At 35.2% G+C, this 17,164-nt stretch overlaps 1 protein-coding gene across 1 annotated transcript in view; it reads right to left on the minus strand.

Moving 5' to 3' along the window:
- The window catches only part of CalpC (calpain C), a 277,295-nt gene that overhangs the window by 11,947 nt on the left and 248,184 nt on the right, over nucleotides 1-17,164 (minus strand). The window contains exons 6-10 of the mRNA XM_089089653.1: nucleotides 9,632-10,013; nucleotides 7,950-8,068; nucleotides 6,152-6,324; nucleotides 4,754-4,812; nucleotides 2,879-3,026 (exon numbers count right to left, since the gene is read on the minus strand). Coding sequence (XP_088945779.1) covers nucleotides 2,879-3,026; nucleotides 4,754-4,812; nucleotides 6,152-6,324; nucleotides 7,950-8,068; nucleotides 9,632-10,013 — 881 coding nt within the window. The remainder of the gene's footprint in view (nucleotides 1-2,878; nucleotides 3,027-4,753; nucleotides 4,813-6,151; nucleotides 6,325-7,949; nucleotides 8,069-9,631; nucleotides 10,014-17,164) is intronic.

Below are 17,164 nucleotides of genomic sequence, written 5' to 3' on the forward strand. Positions count from 1 at the left end.
GCTCGTGGTAACGAACTGTAAGTAAGAAGCGACCCGACTCAATACTAACTGAAACTCTAAAAAACGGAATTTTGAAATAAATAGATACATCAAAAGTAGAGGATTTTTATGCTGATTTTAAATATATAATTTTCATCAAACTTAATCCAACCCATCAAAAGCTAAGAGCCTGAGAAAATTTGCCCTATTTTCGAAAAAAGGGGGAAGCATCCCCTAAAAGTCATAGAATTGTAACGCAAATCACACCATCAGATTCAGCATATCAGGAACCCTACTGTAGAGGTTTCAAGCTCCTATCTGAACAAATGTGGAATTTTGTATTTTTTGCCAGAAGAAAGATCACGGATACGTGTTTTTTTTTTTTTTTTTTTCAGGGGTCATCGTATCGACCCAGTGGTCCTAGAATGTCGTGAGAGGGCTCATTCGAACGGAAATCAAAAGTTCTAGTGCTCTTTTAAAGTGAACAAAAAAATTGGAGGGCAACTAGGCTCCCTCCCACGCTCATTTTTTTCCCAAACTGACCGGACCAAAATTTTGAGATAGCCATTTTGTTCAGCATAGTCGAAACATCTAATAGTTATGTCTTTGAGGACGACTTAATCCCCCACAGTCCGCAGGGGATGGGCTGTAAGTTATGAACTTTGCCCTTTGTTCATATATAGTATTTGTTATTGGTAAGTATACAGACGTTTTCAGGAGAGAATTTTTTCTGGGAGGGGGGGGGGGGGTCGGGGGGATTGGGTTCTGTGGGAGGATCTTTCCATCGAAGAATTTTTCACGGGGAAGAGAATTTCCATGAAGGGGATGCTGGGTATCCCAGCATTATTGAAAAAAAATCCAACCAGAAATTAAATAAAAAAAACAAGTTTTTTCAACTGAAAGTACGGAGTAACATTAGAACTTAAAAAGAATAGAAATTATTACGCATATAAAAGGTTTCGTCCCCTCCTCAATACCTCATTCTTTACGCTAAAGTTCTTTTAATAATTTTAAAAGCAATTTATTTTAATTAAAAGACGTTTCTGATTCAAGGGTTAATTGTTAAGAAGTCGAAGATCTATTCGAAATCTAGCGTAAAGAGCGAGGTATTGACGAGGGGAAGAGCCCCGCATATTACCTATATGAGGAATTTCGCCCTCACCCTCGTCAATACCTCGCTCTTTACGCCGAAGTTTGAATTTTTTAATAATGCCCGATATAAGTAATAATTTGTTTGTGTTATTTTCCGGCCAATCTTAGCATTTAATTTTATCTTGAGAAGGTTCATAACTATGGTTTTTTTGTGATAATAAACCAAAGATATTGTATGTCTTCGGCTTGTGGTTGTTATTTCATAAAAAAACAAGTTTTTTTCCAACTGAAAGTAAGGAATAACATCAAAACTTAAAACAAACACAAAATATTACGTATATCTTTTCAAGATTTTTTCTTTAATTCATTTCAGTGATTTGAGAATTGCTCAACTTGTGACTATGCCTTACAAAATTAGTTCCGCAATCGCTAATTTAAGTTACGTGGGAGAATCTTTCCATAGAGATAATTTCTCGTGGGGTAAGGGAATTTCCGATGGAGGGGGATCTGGATTTCCGTACATTAGTTGAAAAACGATCATTAATTAAATAAAGACAAGTTTCTTCAACTAATAGTGAGAAGCAACATTAAAACTTAACAGGAACGGAAAATATTATGTATATGAGATGGGTTGCCTCTCCTCAATAGCTCGCTCTTACACTACAGTTTCTGTTTTAACTTTTAAAAGAGGTCATTATTCTAATTAAACAACCTTTGTGATTCAGGAGTCATTCAAAAATTTCAAAAATCAAACTTAGGTTATTATAAGGTTATTATAATAAAATTTCGCATTAATTGTTCATGTACTATGAGCCAAATTCAAAACCTGCATTAATTCAAAAACATTCAGAAATTAAATAAAAAAACAAGTTTTTTTAACTGAAAGTAAGGAGTGAAACTAAAACTTAAAACGAACAAAAATTACTCCATATATGAAAGGGGATGTTCCCTGCTCAACGCCCCGCTCTTTACGTTAAAGTGTTTTATTGTTTTATAAAGCAGAGTTGTGACAAAGAGTCAAATTTTAGCGTAAAAAGCGGGGCGTTGAGTAGGGAGCAGCCCCTTTCATATACGGAAGAACCAGCTGAAAGAACGCCTTCGCAATCACTTAATTGAGATGTAACCCATTCCTAAGATTTAGATTCACCTGACACAACAATTTTCTGATTCAGCGAAACGAAATTGCTCTGTACTTCTTCCAAATTATACTATACGCATCCCCTCCTTCTGGCTGATTAGTTGTCCTGAAGGGGACTTGGGGAATTGGAAACAATAAATTTGCTTGTGCACTACAATTTTTGCAACGACAGCGAATTGGAAAGGAATGAGCGAAACTTTATCTAGAGGTTCAACTTAGGGAGGAGGGGTCCAGCTCCAGAAAATGTCTTTTATCCGTTATGTAACCGGCAATTCAACATTAAATATATAATATTTATAATCAGAAGAACTCAACACTAGCATCTCCTGTACGCAGGCTTAAGTATAGGAGCCATGGCTCATTTTATAATCAATAATGGTAAAAAAAAAACAATCATTTAAGGTCACCCCATACTGTTTACAAGCCCTTTTCCTACCTTTTAGAAACATGTCGGCCCTTAACAAGGGGGCCCAAAACAGTGAAGCGTCAGCTCCAATACGATTCTTTCCAGGCTAGCCCTTTGTTACTCCATTCCTTCGTTCTGGGCAAAGGGTGGCATTGAACAACATTTAAAGTATGATATTATGTACAATGAGGGAGGAAAAAAAAATACATGGGTGGCAAAGCTTCTTTACTGAATCAATGCTATTACGTTGACCATGATCTTACCTGTGTCATACAGTGCATCCCGTAGCCTTTCTGCTCTCAAGATACCAGTTTTCTCTTTACTATGTGCCTTAAACGAGATTTGCCACTGTTTTAGGCTGCACATAAAATCTCGGAATTCAGACAGCTTTAATCTTCCGTATCCAGAAGTCTAGAGCTGGGTAGTTAAGGATTTTTCTTTAAGCAAGTTCCTCGAGTTCAGATTTAGTACCTTGAAACCATTGCACTGATATAACATTTCAATGGTCCGAAATGCCATTTTAATCATTTTCAAATTTACCCAGACCATAAAAATGAATTTCATAAATTATTTAGGAGCAACAGTTTCACGAACATAAGAAGAATGTTTCAGTGGTACCGCACCCACTTTAGACATTTTCGGGATACTAACACTCCAACATTGCTCCTTAAACTAAATAATTTTCAGTGTATTCATGCAAATAACTTTTGTTTCATGGATAGACAGATATATTTTAGCAGCCATTGGCGTGGCCTAATAAAGAAATACAGAATTTTTATTTTCCTTCACAGCAGCAGTGAACCAAATTTAGTTGGGCCTATTTTGGTTTATCATTCTCAGCTTTTGTTGGGCGGGTATTAATTTTTCACAGCAACTAGTATTACAGTTGCTTACTAGTCTTATAAAATCATAACTGAAACTTAAAGGTTCAATAATCTTCGCTTGTTGAATTATTTAGTTATTTAAGACTATGTACAAAAAAAATGAATTTTGAAAGCATTAACATGAATCCTTAGCGCAGACGTCAAGGATAGGAAGAGAAGAGAAGAAGGTTTACATTTGACCCGCCCTCCCAGGATCTATGTTACAAAAAAGTACGTTATACACTAAGGAAAGCTTGCTTGCAATTTATTTCTTCTTTTTGCGACAAATTTATTTTTATTTAAATGAAAGCTTCAGAGGTACAAGGGACTCCTCCCCCAAACCAAGTTCTGAATACATCAAGAAATAAACTAAACTAAATTCTATTCTGATGCTTTTGAAATTTTTTGCCACAAATAGCTGTTGTCACTAAATGAATTGGAATAAAAATAAAAGAAACTCGTGACTAAGGTAAATACATACGAAACACACATACACTCCAAAAAATTGATACTACTTTTGTCTATTGTTTCAGACATTTTCTATAGTAAACTGAGCAAGGGCTTATTGAATAAAAAGTCTCTTTACACGAGATTTTGTGGAATTTTGACTGTGACATTTACTAGTGCCATCTGACGTGACGTCATACCCAAATTAGTAATAAGATGTCAGGGTCTTCAAGAAAAGAACCTGATTTGGCTTTATAAAAAAGAACAAACACACCAAAGAAATGCGAATACGCACAAAATGCACATTTTCAGTACAGTGGTTATATTAATTGTAGACGAAAATCTTAGACTAAAGGACAACTGGTCTATTATCACCAGTCGTATTCCATTTTAAGATTAAAATTTTAATTTTGGCTTTAATCTGATAATTAATCTTCTTTTTTTACTGAAATTATTTCGGCTTTATTGCCATAGGCAAAGAAATTTCAAAGCTAAACAAAGAAAGTCACCTTTCTGAATCGTAAGAATAGAAATGAAATTAGTACATTTTAAACTTTCAAAGGAGAAAACATGTAGCTTGCCTTTACGAGTCCCTACCAGAATTCAATAAGAACGGATGTCCTTTTTTTTTACAAATGAGCTTCAAAAACAAAACAAATATGTAGCTTCAATAAATCCAAACAACTTAAAAAAATCCCTCTCGCTTACTTTTTCCATGTGACCACACATATCTGCTTCTTTACGACGACCCCTCCCCCTCCAAAAATAAAATATGTAAACACAACCGTGTTAGGTTGCAACTAACTATAAAGTGGAAAAAAAGGATACACCCAGTGCCATTACGATCTGACGACATACTTCAATGGTAGCGCAGCTCTTAATATAATCTGAAAAAAAATTACAAGATTATGCGACCAAAATACGGAATAAGTTAATTGCTGATCTTCACTAGCTTTAAAACATTATCTTTAAATACAAATAGAATTCTAATGATATAGACGATATGACTAAGGTAACAACAGAAAGCTAAAGAATGGCTGAATTAGATTGGTCACCGACAAAGTTAAAAGACATAGACGTATTTGATACTATGGACACATTCTAGGCATGAAATCCTACGTATCAACCACATTCGTTAAATAGATAAAAGTCTAGCACAATTCTTATGGTTTTAATCGAATCATAAAATTTTTTTAATGAAATTTAACAGAAACGTCACAACTTAAAACTGACACAAAATATCCAATCCTAAGTAGGTTACCCTGCCTAAGTAGAGTTACCCTCTTAACTTTATCCTACAGTTTCAACATACAGTAGACAACAATCACAGTCTCAATGGACCAAAACTTTACTTTAGTATAAAAAGGGTGTGGGCATTTAGTTTCTTAATGATATATTAAGTTTTATCTTGTGACCGGCACTGCCTAAATATGAGAGGAAAAAGCCCAAAAATGCTTTCCCGGGCTCTGCTATTAAGGGAGAAAACACTGCTGAAAAATTCTTACATATTAGACTAATGAAAATAAAGTGATTGTTTCAATAATATTAATAAAAGAGAATTCTTGGAAATTAAAGCAGTATTTAAGTTATCTACATTACAATGAAAAAAGAAAATGATTTCAAGTGTTATTTTTCTTTCGATAGAGCACAAACGCAATTCTAGCCTATAAGGTGGTCTGAGGGGCCGATAATGCTACTTTTATTTGAGGTAATTTCTGTTTTTTAAGAGTGACTTGATTATTCACTTCCATTTCTATACAGTCACACAATGGAGGCTAACTTCGGAGGGATTTTGAGATATGCACTGACGTTTGTTTCAAAGCTTTATACTAAAGAGGCTACAGTTATGATCTAAAGGATGTCCTGTTTATTCAAACTATAAAATATATGTTCTGGATTGTATTTGTTTAATCATTATTTGCATAAACATAAGTTATATTCCATATGAATAAAATACGATAAACACAAATAAAATAGAACATAATATGATAAAAGCCTTAAGTATCCCATACACTTTATCTGAACATAATCTGTGTTTTAATGTTATATTTTCTGTTTTTATGTCAAGATCATTTTTCTTCACGATCTCCTTTTTATGTCATGATCATTTCATCTTTTCTCGATCACTTTTTTACTTCGATCTTTATCCTTTTACAGTAATCTAAACAAATCATCTTTTTTAATGAAGGGACAATTCAAGCAACTGCAATTCAGTACTATGCTTACCGTTGGGTAGACAAGCTTCAAGAAGCTCATGTAGCTCAAAACAGCTGACAGATCGGTGCTCATCAGCAAGTTGTAAAAAAACTGATTCGTATTGATTAACTCCTTTCGATTCACATGAACTCGTTGCTTTTGATAATACTGGCCGCAACATTTTCGGGATCAAATCAATCAGCCTAAAAAAAGTTTGAAAAACTGGAGTAAAATACCGTACGACTGATTACATTCCAATATTTAACTAGATCATATTTTGCCTTTGTGGAATTAAATAACTTCGTGGTGAACGTTTAGTCGGCCCAGTATTGAATTATGTGATACATGGCAAAAACATTACAACCATATAGATTAGACAGTGCTAAACTTAGAAATGCTCTCCCCCCCAGGTTCTCAACTGTTTCTAACCACTATCCTTCAAAAATATTATACAACCTCGTATGGCTATTTCACATAAAAAATCAACAGTGTTAATTTAGAAAATTTTTAAATGAGGCATTAACAGCTTCAAAACATCTATGGGTTCTACATAATTTTCTGTAATTTTCATATAAATTGCTCTGATTGCGTCTGACGAGCATCCGAAAATTAGCAAAAATCCCCCGAAACGTGTATAATTAAGTGATATTTTTTCAAACTGATATTTAAACCGATTGAACACAGTCAAACAAATGGTCCCAATCGTTTTCTAGTTGCTTTGGTTCTCACCGTAGTAAGAATTATTTAGTTATAGGTGTTTTTTTTTCCAAAGTAGATTTTTTTCCTGTTTTCGCAGGCAGAAATAGTTGGATCAGAGTAAATGGGATTATGATTCTAAATTGTCGCTGATGCTAAAACCTTAAGAAATTAACGTGTTAAAACTGTTTTGATGCTGAAATCCTTATTCAAACAACAGGTCATTGTTATAAGCAAGAAAAGTTGAAAACTAAATTTTTTTTCGGGTATCCTATAAAATTGACGTCTTTAAGCTCAAAGTCTTTTTAGTGACCCGAGCCGAAATAATTGTCCTCGAAATAATATTTAATGGCATCCTCAGATTAACTAAAAATGTGGAATGAGCAGCCTGTTGGTACCGTTAGCAGGGTAACGAATGTGGTCCACCAGTATCATTTGCGTAGCCTCCTAGTATCACTATTTCAGCCAACTGTCTCCAATTTAGACCAGCTTTCTTAAACTTGAACCAACAGTAGCATGAAATTCTGAATTTACTCGAAAAAGAGTCGTTTTCATTGGCCATCAGTGAAGCTTTGACTAAAGGCGTAAAAAACACTTTCCCTTACAATAACTTTACGTTAGTGGAAAATACCTCTGATTAGCTGAAAGTTATGGAATGCAATCATTTTTATGCAATTAAAGACCATTTCATGATTCTTCTTGTTAACATTTGGGGTTTCTGGCACAGTTTCTAATGGCCCAAATACGTGCGCATGCGCATGAAAAGTGCACAAGCGCACTGTCTAGTTAGTGTTTTATCGATGCTGTTACAGCTGGCAACAAAGTATGTTGGATGCCAAACTAAATATAAGAACAGCAATAAAAACAAAAGCAATTGTAAGGTTCCTTTTAATGCACTCGTTAGTTGAGCAAAAGTAGGGAAGTTCCAATGAAACATTCTTGTATTTATAGAATTAATGTTACTTTTAGATAGGTTAAAACGTGACAGATCAGAAAAAATTTCAGCGACATGTTACGGTATTTGTTTTTTTTTTTATAACAAAATTAGGTGTTCTGGGACAATAGCCTAATTTTTGCTTGATAGTTGAACAGTGAAGTTCTAAATCACTTTTATGATTCTTGTAAGACTTACTTTAATTTAATGGGCTTTGCTGAGAAGACTCGTAATGTGAAACTTGATTCCTGGCCAGGTTCAAAAGTTGTTGGCACTAGTAAGTAGCCCCCCTGTTCGAAACAGCAGCGTGCACTAACCTGCAATGATGCACATAATGAAACCAGAAGCGAAAAAATACAAGATTTTAGGCAAACATTCACGTCACACAGAGGAGTAAATGACCTTAAAGGCTGATCAAAAATGTTAAGATTAAACGAAGTAATTTGTGTCATTTAAGTACAATCTATGGTATAACCAAACTATGGAACTGATAAAGTAATTCTTGGCTCTGAAAGAATCATGTAACGTTACACAAAGGGTATTTCTCAATATAAACGAGTATCGAAGAGTTCGTAGTGACGAATTGTAAGTAACGAGCGAAATGGATCAATAGTAACTAAAACTCAAAAACAAAAATTGATAACTATTAATAAATAAAAAAATGGCTTTTTATGCTGATTCCAAATGTATAAAATTCATTTACATAGAGGAGTAAATGACATTGAAGGCTGATCGAAAATGTTAAAATTAAACGAAGTAATTTGTGTCATTTGTGTCATTTAAGTACAATCTATGGTATAACCGAACTATGGAACTGATAAAGTAATTCTTGGCTCTGAAACAATCATGTAACGTTACACAAAGGACATTTCTCAATATAAACCAGTATCGAAGAGTTCGTAGTAACGAATTGTAAGTAACGAGCGAAATGGATCAATAGTAACTAAAACTCAAAAACAAAATTTGATAACTATTAATAAATAAAAAATTGCCTTTTTATGGTGATTCCAAATATGTATAAAATTCATTAAGTTTAAAGCTTTTTAATGGGTGATACCCATTAAAAAGCTACGAGCTTAGGAAAATCTACCTGATTTTTGAAAAATGGGGAAAACACCCCCAGAGAGTCATGTGATCTTAGTGAAAATCACAATTTTAGGTTTAGCATATCAGAGAACCCTATTGTACGGCTTTGAAGCTCCTATTTACAAAAAAATGTGGAATTCTGTATTTCTTCCCAAAAGTTGAATCTTCTGCCTAAGGAAAAGAAGATGGAATCTAAACTTTTGTCCTCTGGGGTAGGATAATCCAAACGGAAGATTTTAAAAACGTTTCAACTAAGAGCATAAATGGGAATCCGTAGTATTTCTAATTTAGTTCACCCAATTTAACTATGCGTCCATTCTAGATGACACTAGCAGTAGAACCAAGTGGAGGGGCCTGTAACCTTTCCTAGAATTCTTCCCTCCTCCTTACATTTTGAAAAAGAGCTTTATTGCCAATTCCATTAATAATGCCTTTTTTTTGTATTTCCATTAAACAAATTCAAAAACCGTCGAATTCCCCCCCCCCCCTGCTAGATTTTGAAAAATATATTTTTACACCATCCCATATTTTCGTGAATTTACGCCACTGTGCACTAAGTTCTAATGAAAAAAAAAAAATTATATTCTGGTACTTGAAATGAATACGAACATGAAAATAAAATCCCTTTGCAAGTCGAAAGCTGTATAAACTTTTCAATTATAATGTATGGGTATATTTACAATGCAAGGTGACAGGAGCATCAGAATAATTATTTCTTTAATACGCTAATTCTGACTGAGAATAACATTAATATAAATAGAAGCACAAAAGGAGTAAAAATAGAATTTTCATACCTGTCTGCTATTAGTATACTGCGAATTCAAAAGAGATTTGTTCTTTTTGAAAAATGATCTACTAATTAGCTCACTAGATGGCTTTTCAAGCTTATAAACAGAGAATCCAATAACTTTTGGTTCAAGCACACTATGTTGGCACAATGAAATTATAACTTCTTCATTCTCACTCAAAACCAAGTTCAGTTGGGGGTTTATATGAAAAGTATCAGGGTTGTTCCGACAACCTCCAGCTGTGACACCTCTTTGCCACGCCCCTTGATGTAATCTTGTAACCCAAGGAGCACGTCCTTGAAGTGTGACTTCATCTCGAGCGGTTTCGCTGTCTACATGGATTATTTCGATGTGAGTAAAATTACTGCAGAAATCAGCATAAGGTAACCTAGAATTAAATGATGTGACTTAGAATCTAACCAAAGAAAGGGTTAAGGAAGTCCTGAGGAAAATTTTATGCAGTCCTCAACGACCCCTAGACGAATGAAACTATATGTGTCATGTTCAACTGGTATATTTCGAATAGTATGTATCAAATGTCTAACCCAGCAATTTCAGTTTTGAAGATGTCTAAACCAGCTCCGTTATTCAGTCTCGGTTGGATCATTGAATATTGAAGTCTTTATCGTCCCCCATGTTTAGTCTTTCTTTTCTTTTATTATGAAAAGCGCGGCTTGTGACACCATCAATTAGCCTACTTGATGATATACTGCTGGCCCATATAGAAAATTAACTATCTGCTGTTTAGATGGTTGAGCTACACAATACACAATAATAATCCAGAGAAAAAATTGTTTCAGAAGATAAGAAAGCCAATAACCTTACACTAACCCCAGAAAAGGTGGTGTAGCCCTCGAGAGGTCTGAAGCCTTAGTCCTGTTGGACCTACCAAGCTCAAGAATGGCAGTCATGGTAGCCAGCTGGCCAGAACTAAATATCTCTTGTCATTCTTTTTCTTCTTTTTCAGTTCTCGTTTGGCATCTGACCTGTAAACATCAGTTTTATTTTTAAGCCGGATTAAATTTAGAATTAATTACAGTGGACAGTTTTCGCAATAAGTGAATTAATTCACATTTTGTGAAAAGAAAAAGGACTTAAATTACGGTAGCAATCAACAGATCGTTCTATTATTTGTGTGGCGTTCAAATTACTTTGGATTAGCTGATTAAGGATGCCAGAGTACGGTGGTGAATAACAAAGCAGGTTCCGCGGACCACCGGGCCAGCCGTCAATTGCTTATTGCCACTGCTGCCGTGGGCCTGCCCACTGAAAGATAAGTTGATTTTTTTCTCTTTTTTGGTTTTTCTCGTAGTAGCGAAGATATGTCAAAATTTCAACAGTTCCAGCTTGCGTTAGCGAATTTCAAAAGATTCCCGCTGTGGCCCGTAATAATTATCCAAGTTTCAAAGGATAAAAAAGGAATCTTCAACTACTTAGTTTTTGCGTATGGAGATCACACAGAGTCGCACCTAACGGAGAATAGTCTCATCTCGTTTGAGGACAATTACGGCGAAGCATCTACAAAAACTGATAAAAATGTTGGAAGTGCGTTTAAACAGGTTAACCAAAACCCGGACATTTATAAGACGGCTTCCAAAACTTTCGCATCGCTGAGAGCAGTTTCTTATGGACCATCTACCGCGGATTTGCTAGTTAAAATAGTCGCAACTGAGGAAGAAATCGCTAAGACAAAAGAATCAATGATGAGTGCGATTACTAAGCAAGTTCAAGATAAATGCGGAAACAACCGAACTCTGAAAACTTCTGTTGAGACTATCGTGAGTGAAATATACTCGTCAGTGTCACTTGAGTTTAATCCAAAGCTAGAGCAATTGTTGGTATCAGTAAAGAATATCAAAAGACTGTTTGAAAATTTAGAGAACCGAATTGCAAAATTAGAAGTGAAAATTGATGATTATGAGCAAGAAAAACAGCTTGGAACTCTAGTTTTTCACGGTATTAAGCAGCAGCCGGGTGTTGACTTGAAGTCGACTATTCTGAATATAGCCTCGCAAAAGCTGGGGCTTTCCAGTATCTCTGATTGTGATTTTGCTATGGTTTACAGGTCGAAATTGAATAATCCAGGGTCGGCAAACGATAAAGTTGCACCAGTGTTCGTGACATTTTCTACCTGTGAGACGGCCCGTAGAGTGTTTGCGAGTAAATCAAAATTGGCTGGTTCGAAAATACTTTTGTCTCAGTCTCTAACCAAGCGCCGTTGTGATATGCTGAGTTCCGCGAGAGACAAGTTTGGCGTGAAAAATGTATGGTCAGATCGTGGCCAGGTTCTCGCAATGCTTCCGGGTGAGCGAGCTGCTCGTCGAATTAAATCTCTTTCAGATTGCGTTTAGTTTGTTGTTTATGAGTAGTTTGGTAGTGTTTATCTCGTCAAGATGTTCTATATTACTCTTTATTTATATTTTTATTTTGTTGTTTATTTTTTGATTTCTTATGAGTATAAATATCACCCCGTTTGAGCGCGGAAAAGGGATGAATTATAGGATTGTTTTTTGCGTAAGTTGATATGAGTAGTAGTTTAAGTGGAAGATTGAGTGATTTGCAAAATAATCCGTTTAATGTTGATAATTATTTGTTGACGGATATTGGAAATGATGGGTCGCAAATTAGTTTTCGTCCAACTCTTGATAGTAAATATCGTCAGTTATCAATTTTGGAGGAGTTAGGCCGGTCTGGATTTCATGCATGTACATGGAATTGTCATTTAACGTCTTCTTACCATGAGATTTTTGATTTTATTTCCCGATCTAATAATTTACATATAATGGCATTATGTGAAACATTTTTGGGTCATGATACTGTTCTTTCATCCTTTAATTTTCCAGGTTATGAACTGATTGCTCGAAGTCGAACGTCAATGGGACGTGGAGGCCTGGCTTTCATTGTCCGACAGGATTTGAATTGGAAAATTAGAAAGGATTTGGAAATTTGGAAGGAGGGTAAGATAGAAACCCTTAGTATAGAAATTCAGTTTGAAAATCGAGCTTGTATTTTTACTGTTGTATATAAGCCACCAAGTGCATCATTTGAAGAGTTTGCCGAAGGATTTGAATGTCTTGCTGCAAAGGTAAATAGATCTAGTCAAGAGTTTATATGTATGGGAGACATTAATTTTGATTTGTTAAATGTACGTGGACCAAATTTGGATTTTTTGAGCCTCATGATGTCAAATGATTTATACCCGACCGTGAGCATTCCAACGAGAATCACGGATCATTCGGAAACGCTCATCGATAATGTGTTTGTGTCTTCAGCGATACTAAGTAAAGCGTACTGCTCTGTTGTTATAAGCCCAGCCTCCGACCATCTTCCGGTTGTATTGCATTTGAATTCTGAAGTGAAGAAACATAACAGAAAGAATAAAATACCAATGCGTGAACTGAAGCCAGTTAATCTGAAAAAATTTGAAGAACAAATTAGTGTTATTAACTGGGAAACAGTAGTGAATGAAGATTATCCGTCGGAAGCATTTGAAAAGTTTAACCAAATAGTGTCGAATGTTTATGATAGGACGTGTCCGCTTAAAGAAACAAACCCCAGAAAGAATAAACCAAGAAAACCATGGTGTGATGATGATCTGCTGAATCTGTTTAATATGAAAAATAAGGCGTGTGAGGAGCATCTGAATCATCCACAGAATAATGAGCTCCATGTGATGTATAAAGAGCTAAGGAATAGGGCAAATGCCCTAAGAAGAAAAAAAAGAATGCATATTTTACAAATGTATTTGAAGAAAGTAAAGGTAACCCCAAAGCAACATGGCAAGTTGTGAATGATCTTCTAAAAGGTCCTATGAAGCCATCGGAGCCAAAAATTGTGCTAAATAATAGGACCTTGGAAGAAACTGAGGAAATCTGCAACGCATTTGGACAATATTTCCCTGAAATTGGCTGTAAGATTCAAGAAGAAGCACGGAGCTCCCATGTTTTCGAATCAAGCAGTTTTGTTGATGAGCGAGGAAGAAGTTTCCAAATGCATTTCCAGCCTTGTACTGAAGAGGAGGTACGCAGAATTGTTAGCACGATTAAGTCAAACAGTGCAGGAGTTGATGGAATGAACCTTAGAACGCTCATCGGTTCTGGTTTATTTGCTTCCTGTCCTCGTATACCTTATCAATATTTCTATGGAAAAGGGGATGTTTCCGAGTGCACTTAAAATAGCTAAAATTGTACCGTTGTACAAAGGTGGAGTCAAAACTGATATATCTAATTGGAGACCAATATCAATTCTCCCGATTTATTCAAAAGTTTATGAAAAGATTGTTCATCACCGGCTTTACAAGTATCTGATGAAAATTGCTACTTTAGACGATGTCAAATTTGGCTTCCGGAAAGAACATTCGACAACACAGGCAGTCCAGCATCATCAGAAAAATATTAGCTCAGTACTTCAGAATGGTGAGCAGTGCAGGGGTGTGTTTATTTATTTTAGAAAGGCGTTAGACCCTTGTGTGTTCTATATTTTATTAGTCATTCGGTGTTATTGTGGCCTAAAGGGGAGTGTTTTAAATTGGTTTGAATCGTATTTAGGTGAAAGGAAGCTACGAGTGACTTTGAGTAACAAATCTTCTCAGCCGTTTCCCATAAAGTGTGGTGTTCCACAGGGCTCAGTTCTTGGTCCTCTCCTGTACCTGATATTTGTAGACACAATGAGATTCTACATTCCCGGAGCTTCAGTTACTTCTTTTGCTGACGACACGGCTTTAGTGATTGCAGCAAAGTCGCTGCAAGAGCTCTTGTTCAAGGCTAATAAGGCGCTGTATGGCCTACATGAATTTGTTTGTGCTAGCCTACTTAGCGTCAATGCATCAAAAACTAATTTTATTATGTTTACAAGGACTGGTTCTGCTCCCACTCTCCCAGGTGTCATTATTTACAATGGCCTACCGCTTTGACAAGTCGAAGAGATCCCATCTCTGGGATTCATCCTAGATCGAAACTTGAGTTGGAGAAAACACTGAGACATCATCGCATGCACGCTGGCGCGAGGCCTTGAAGTCTCGAACCGTTTTCAAAATTTTTGACCTTTGAAAATTCTGCTTTTATTGTATTTTTCCATAATAGCGCCTTATATAAATTATGGTTGTTTGATTTGGGCGAGTAATTTTAGTTGCAATTTTAGAAGAGTTCAAGTTCTGCAGAATAAGGCTATAAGGTTGATTGGAAGGTATGATCGTGGTGTTGATAGCACTAAATCACATTTTAGAAAGTTTAAAATTTTAAAGGTTGGTGAAATAAGGGATTATCAAATTGGAGTTTTTGTATTTCAGTGTCTGAATGGTTTTGCACCGGATTTTTTTATGAATATTTTTAAGCCTAATTCGTTTTATCACGATTATTCGACTAGGAGTGCGGATAGTCTTGCATCTGAGCCACGGAACACAACGAGAGCGAGTCAAGTGACCAGACACATGGGCTCATCAGTTTGGAATTCGTTCCCAGATTCTGTTCGTCAAGCTGAAAGTGTGCCGCAACTTAAAACCCGTATTAAAAATCATTTATTTTCATGAATTTGGTTGTGTTAATGGTTCGTGAAAAGGCTTTTTTTTTTTTTCTTTTTTTTTGTAGATATTTTATTTTTATTTTTTTTTATATTTTGTGCCATTATATATTTATCATTATTTTCAGTTATTATTATTGTTTTCCCCTTTTTTCATTTTAATTGGTTTGATGATTTGGCATGCATGATATCCAACCGGTCGCTTTTTCAAGCATATTTTTGCTTTAGTTCGACATGTTTTAACAATTAGTTTTTTTTTTGTTAATAAAAATGTATGAATCTGAAACCTGAACCTGAACCTTTCCTTTTTCCTTCTTTTTTCTTATATGATTATTATGTACAAACGAAAATGAAACGTGGCTACATTGTTACTAAATATAATTCGACACGTTCCTGTAAACTATTCATGACGCTCTATCCGCAATTTTTTTTTTCTTTTTTTTTTACAATTTTGCTGTTAACGAAAAAAGAATGAAATTAATTATTAATAAATTACTCTTGTAAAGGACTGTACATTTTAGTATCTGAAATTGAGACTTTATTGGATGATTCTTAGTTCACCTGAAGATAAGTTTTTGAGAAATTGACTTAGCTTTTGGTATCTAAGGACAGCATTTAGTCTGCAGCTATCTGTAATACTCTTGGCTTGTTTCCGTCTTTTTGCAATAGGATGCTGCTAGAATAACCCTTTCAATTAATGTTTCCTTTTAAATAATTTGTTCCTGACTGAAGATTTCAATACACATTAAGGCACCATTATGGTTTCCTTTGATCTTTAGTTTTTTCATTGATCAAAATTTGCGTTCAAACAAAGCAAAAAAAAAATAAAAAAAAATCTATCAATTACCAAAGACATACTTCTGTTTAGTAGTCTTAATCTGGGTCCAGCACATAATTAAGGAAAAAGTTCTTGAAACTTTCGGGTCTTTTAAAATTCATCAGATAAACACTCAAAAATTCAAGCCATCCGTGTAATTCGATATGCGTCTAGTATAAAATGAGTCAACTTGCTGGGCTGATTTTACTCTAGCACAGGGGTTTCTATGCCTTATTTTATTTTCTTAGTCCGTCTAAAAAAATGTTGAAGGATTTCTATGTTTCTAATTCGGTCGCTGGTTGTGCCCTTTTGACAGAATATGTGTATTGCATTCTATGAACTAGCGTGGGTAAAGAAAAAATGTAAAAAATACATTAATGATTTTATTGTGGCTTGTTTTTCGCTCAAATAGGATGGAAGAACAGAGGCAAACGTAATCAAACTGAATCTCAAACAAAGCTGAAGCTTGTCAGCTTCGCTGACACAAGTGCTGTGGGAGCAAATTTTTGGTTTAGTTTCTTCGTCATTAATTAAGCACTTTTGCTGTCAAGTCCTCAATACTTTAAAAATGAACGTACTAATAGTAGTTTTTTCTTAGAAAAAATCTTTTCATATCTCATAAACCCGGTCTAAAAATCAACTGTTTCTGATTTGAATAAACTTTATTTCCATTTCCCAGACACAAAATTAATCTTGTAACTTTTAAAATGCAGGATTGCATTTTAAAAGTCCCTTTAGTCGGGAAGTGCTTTAACACACCCTTCCTGTTTAACTTCCCCGGATTGCTCTAGGTATCTCTTTGAAGCTTGGTCGACTCTTGTTAAGCTTACAAAGTCGCATCACGGACCTTCGTTTCAACCAAGTAATCCGTAACACCAGGAAATATCCAACCCAATATTCATAAAATATACAACCCAGTATTTATCGTTACATTCAAAATGCAGCGTTTAAAAGGTAAGACTACATATTCCTTCTTTAATCATTGAATGTTCTATATATCTCTCTTTCTTTTTGATCTCTTTCCCCCCTCTTTTTAATAGTGTCCCTCTCCCTTTTTATATTTCTCTCTCTTTCACTCTCTATCCCATCTGTCTTTCTCTCTGTTACTCTATCTCCCTTTCTGTTTCAGTCTCTCTTCCCCTCAGTCTTTGTCTTTTTTCCCTTCCCTTAATTTCCTTTCTTTCTTTTAGTCACTATATTAGTTG

This window comes from Artemia sp. Qi Xiang Cuo, chromosome 5 (assembly GCF_049724085.1).
Source record: "Artemia sp. Qi Xiang Cuo chromosome 5, ASM4972408v1, whole genome shotgun sequence".
NCBI classification, from domain to species: domain Eukaryota; kingdom Metazoa; phylum Arthropoda; class Branchiopoda; order Anostraca; family Artemiidae; genus Artemia; species Artemia sp. Qi Xiang Cuo.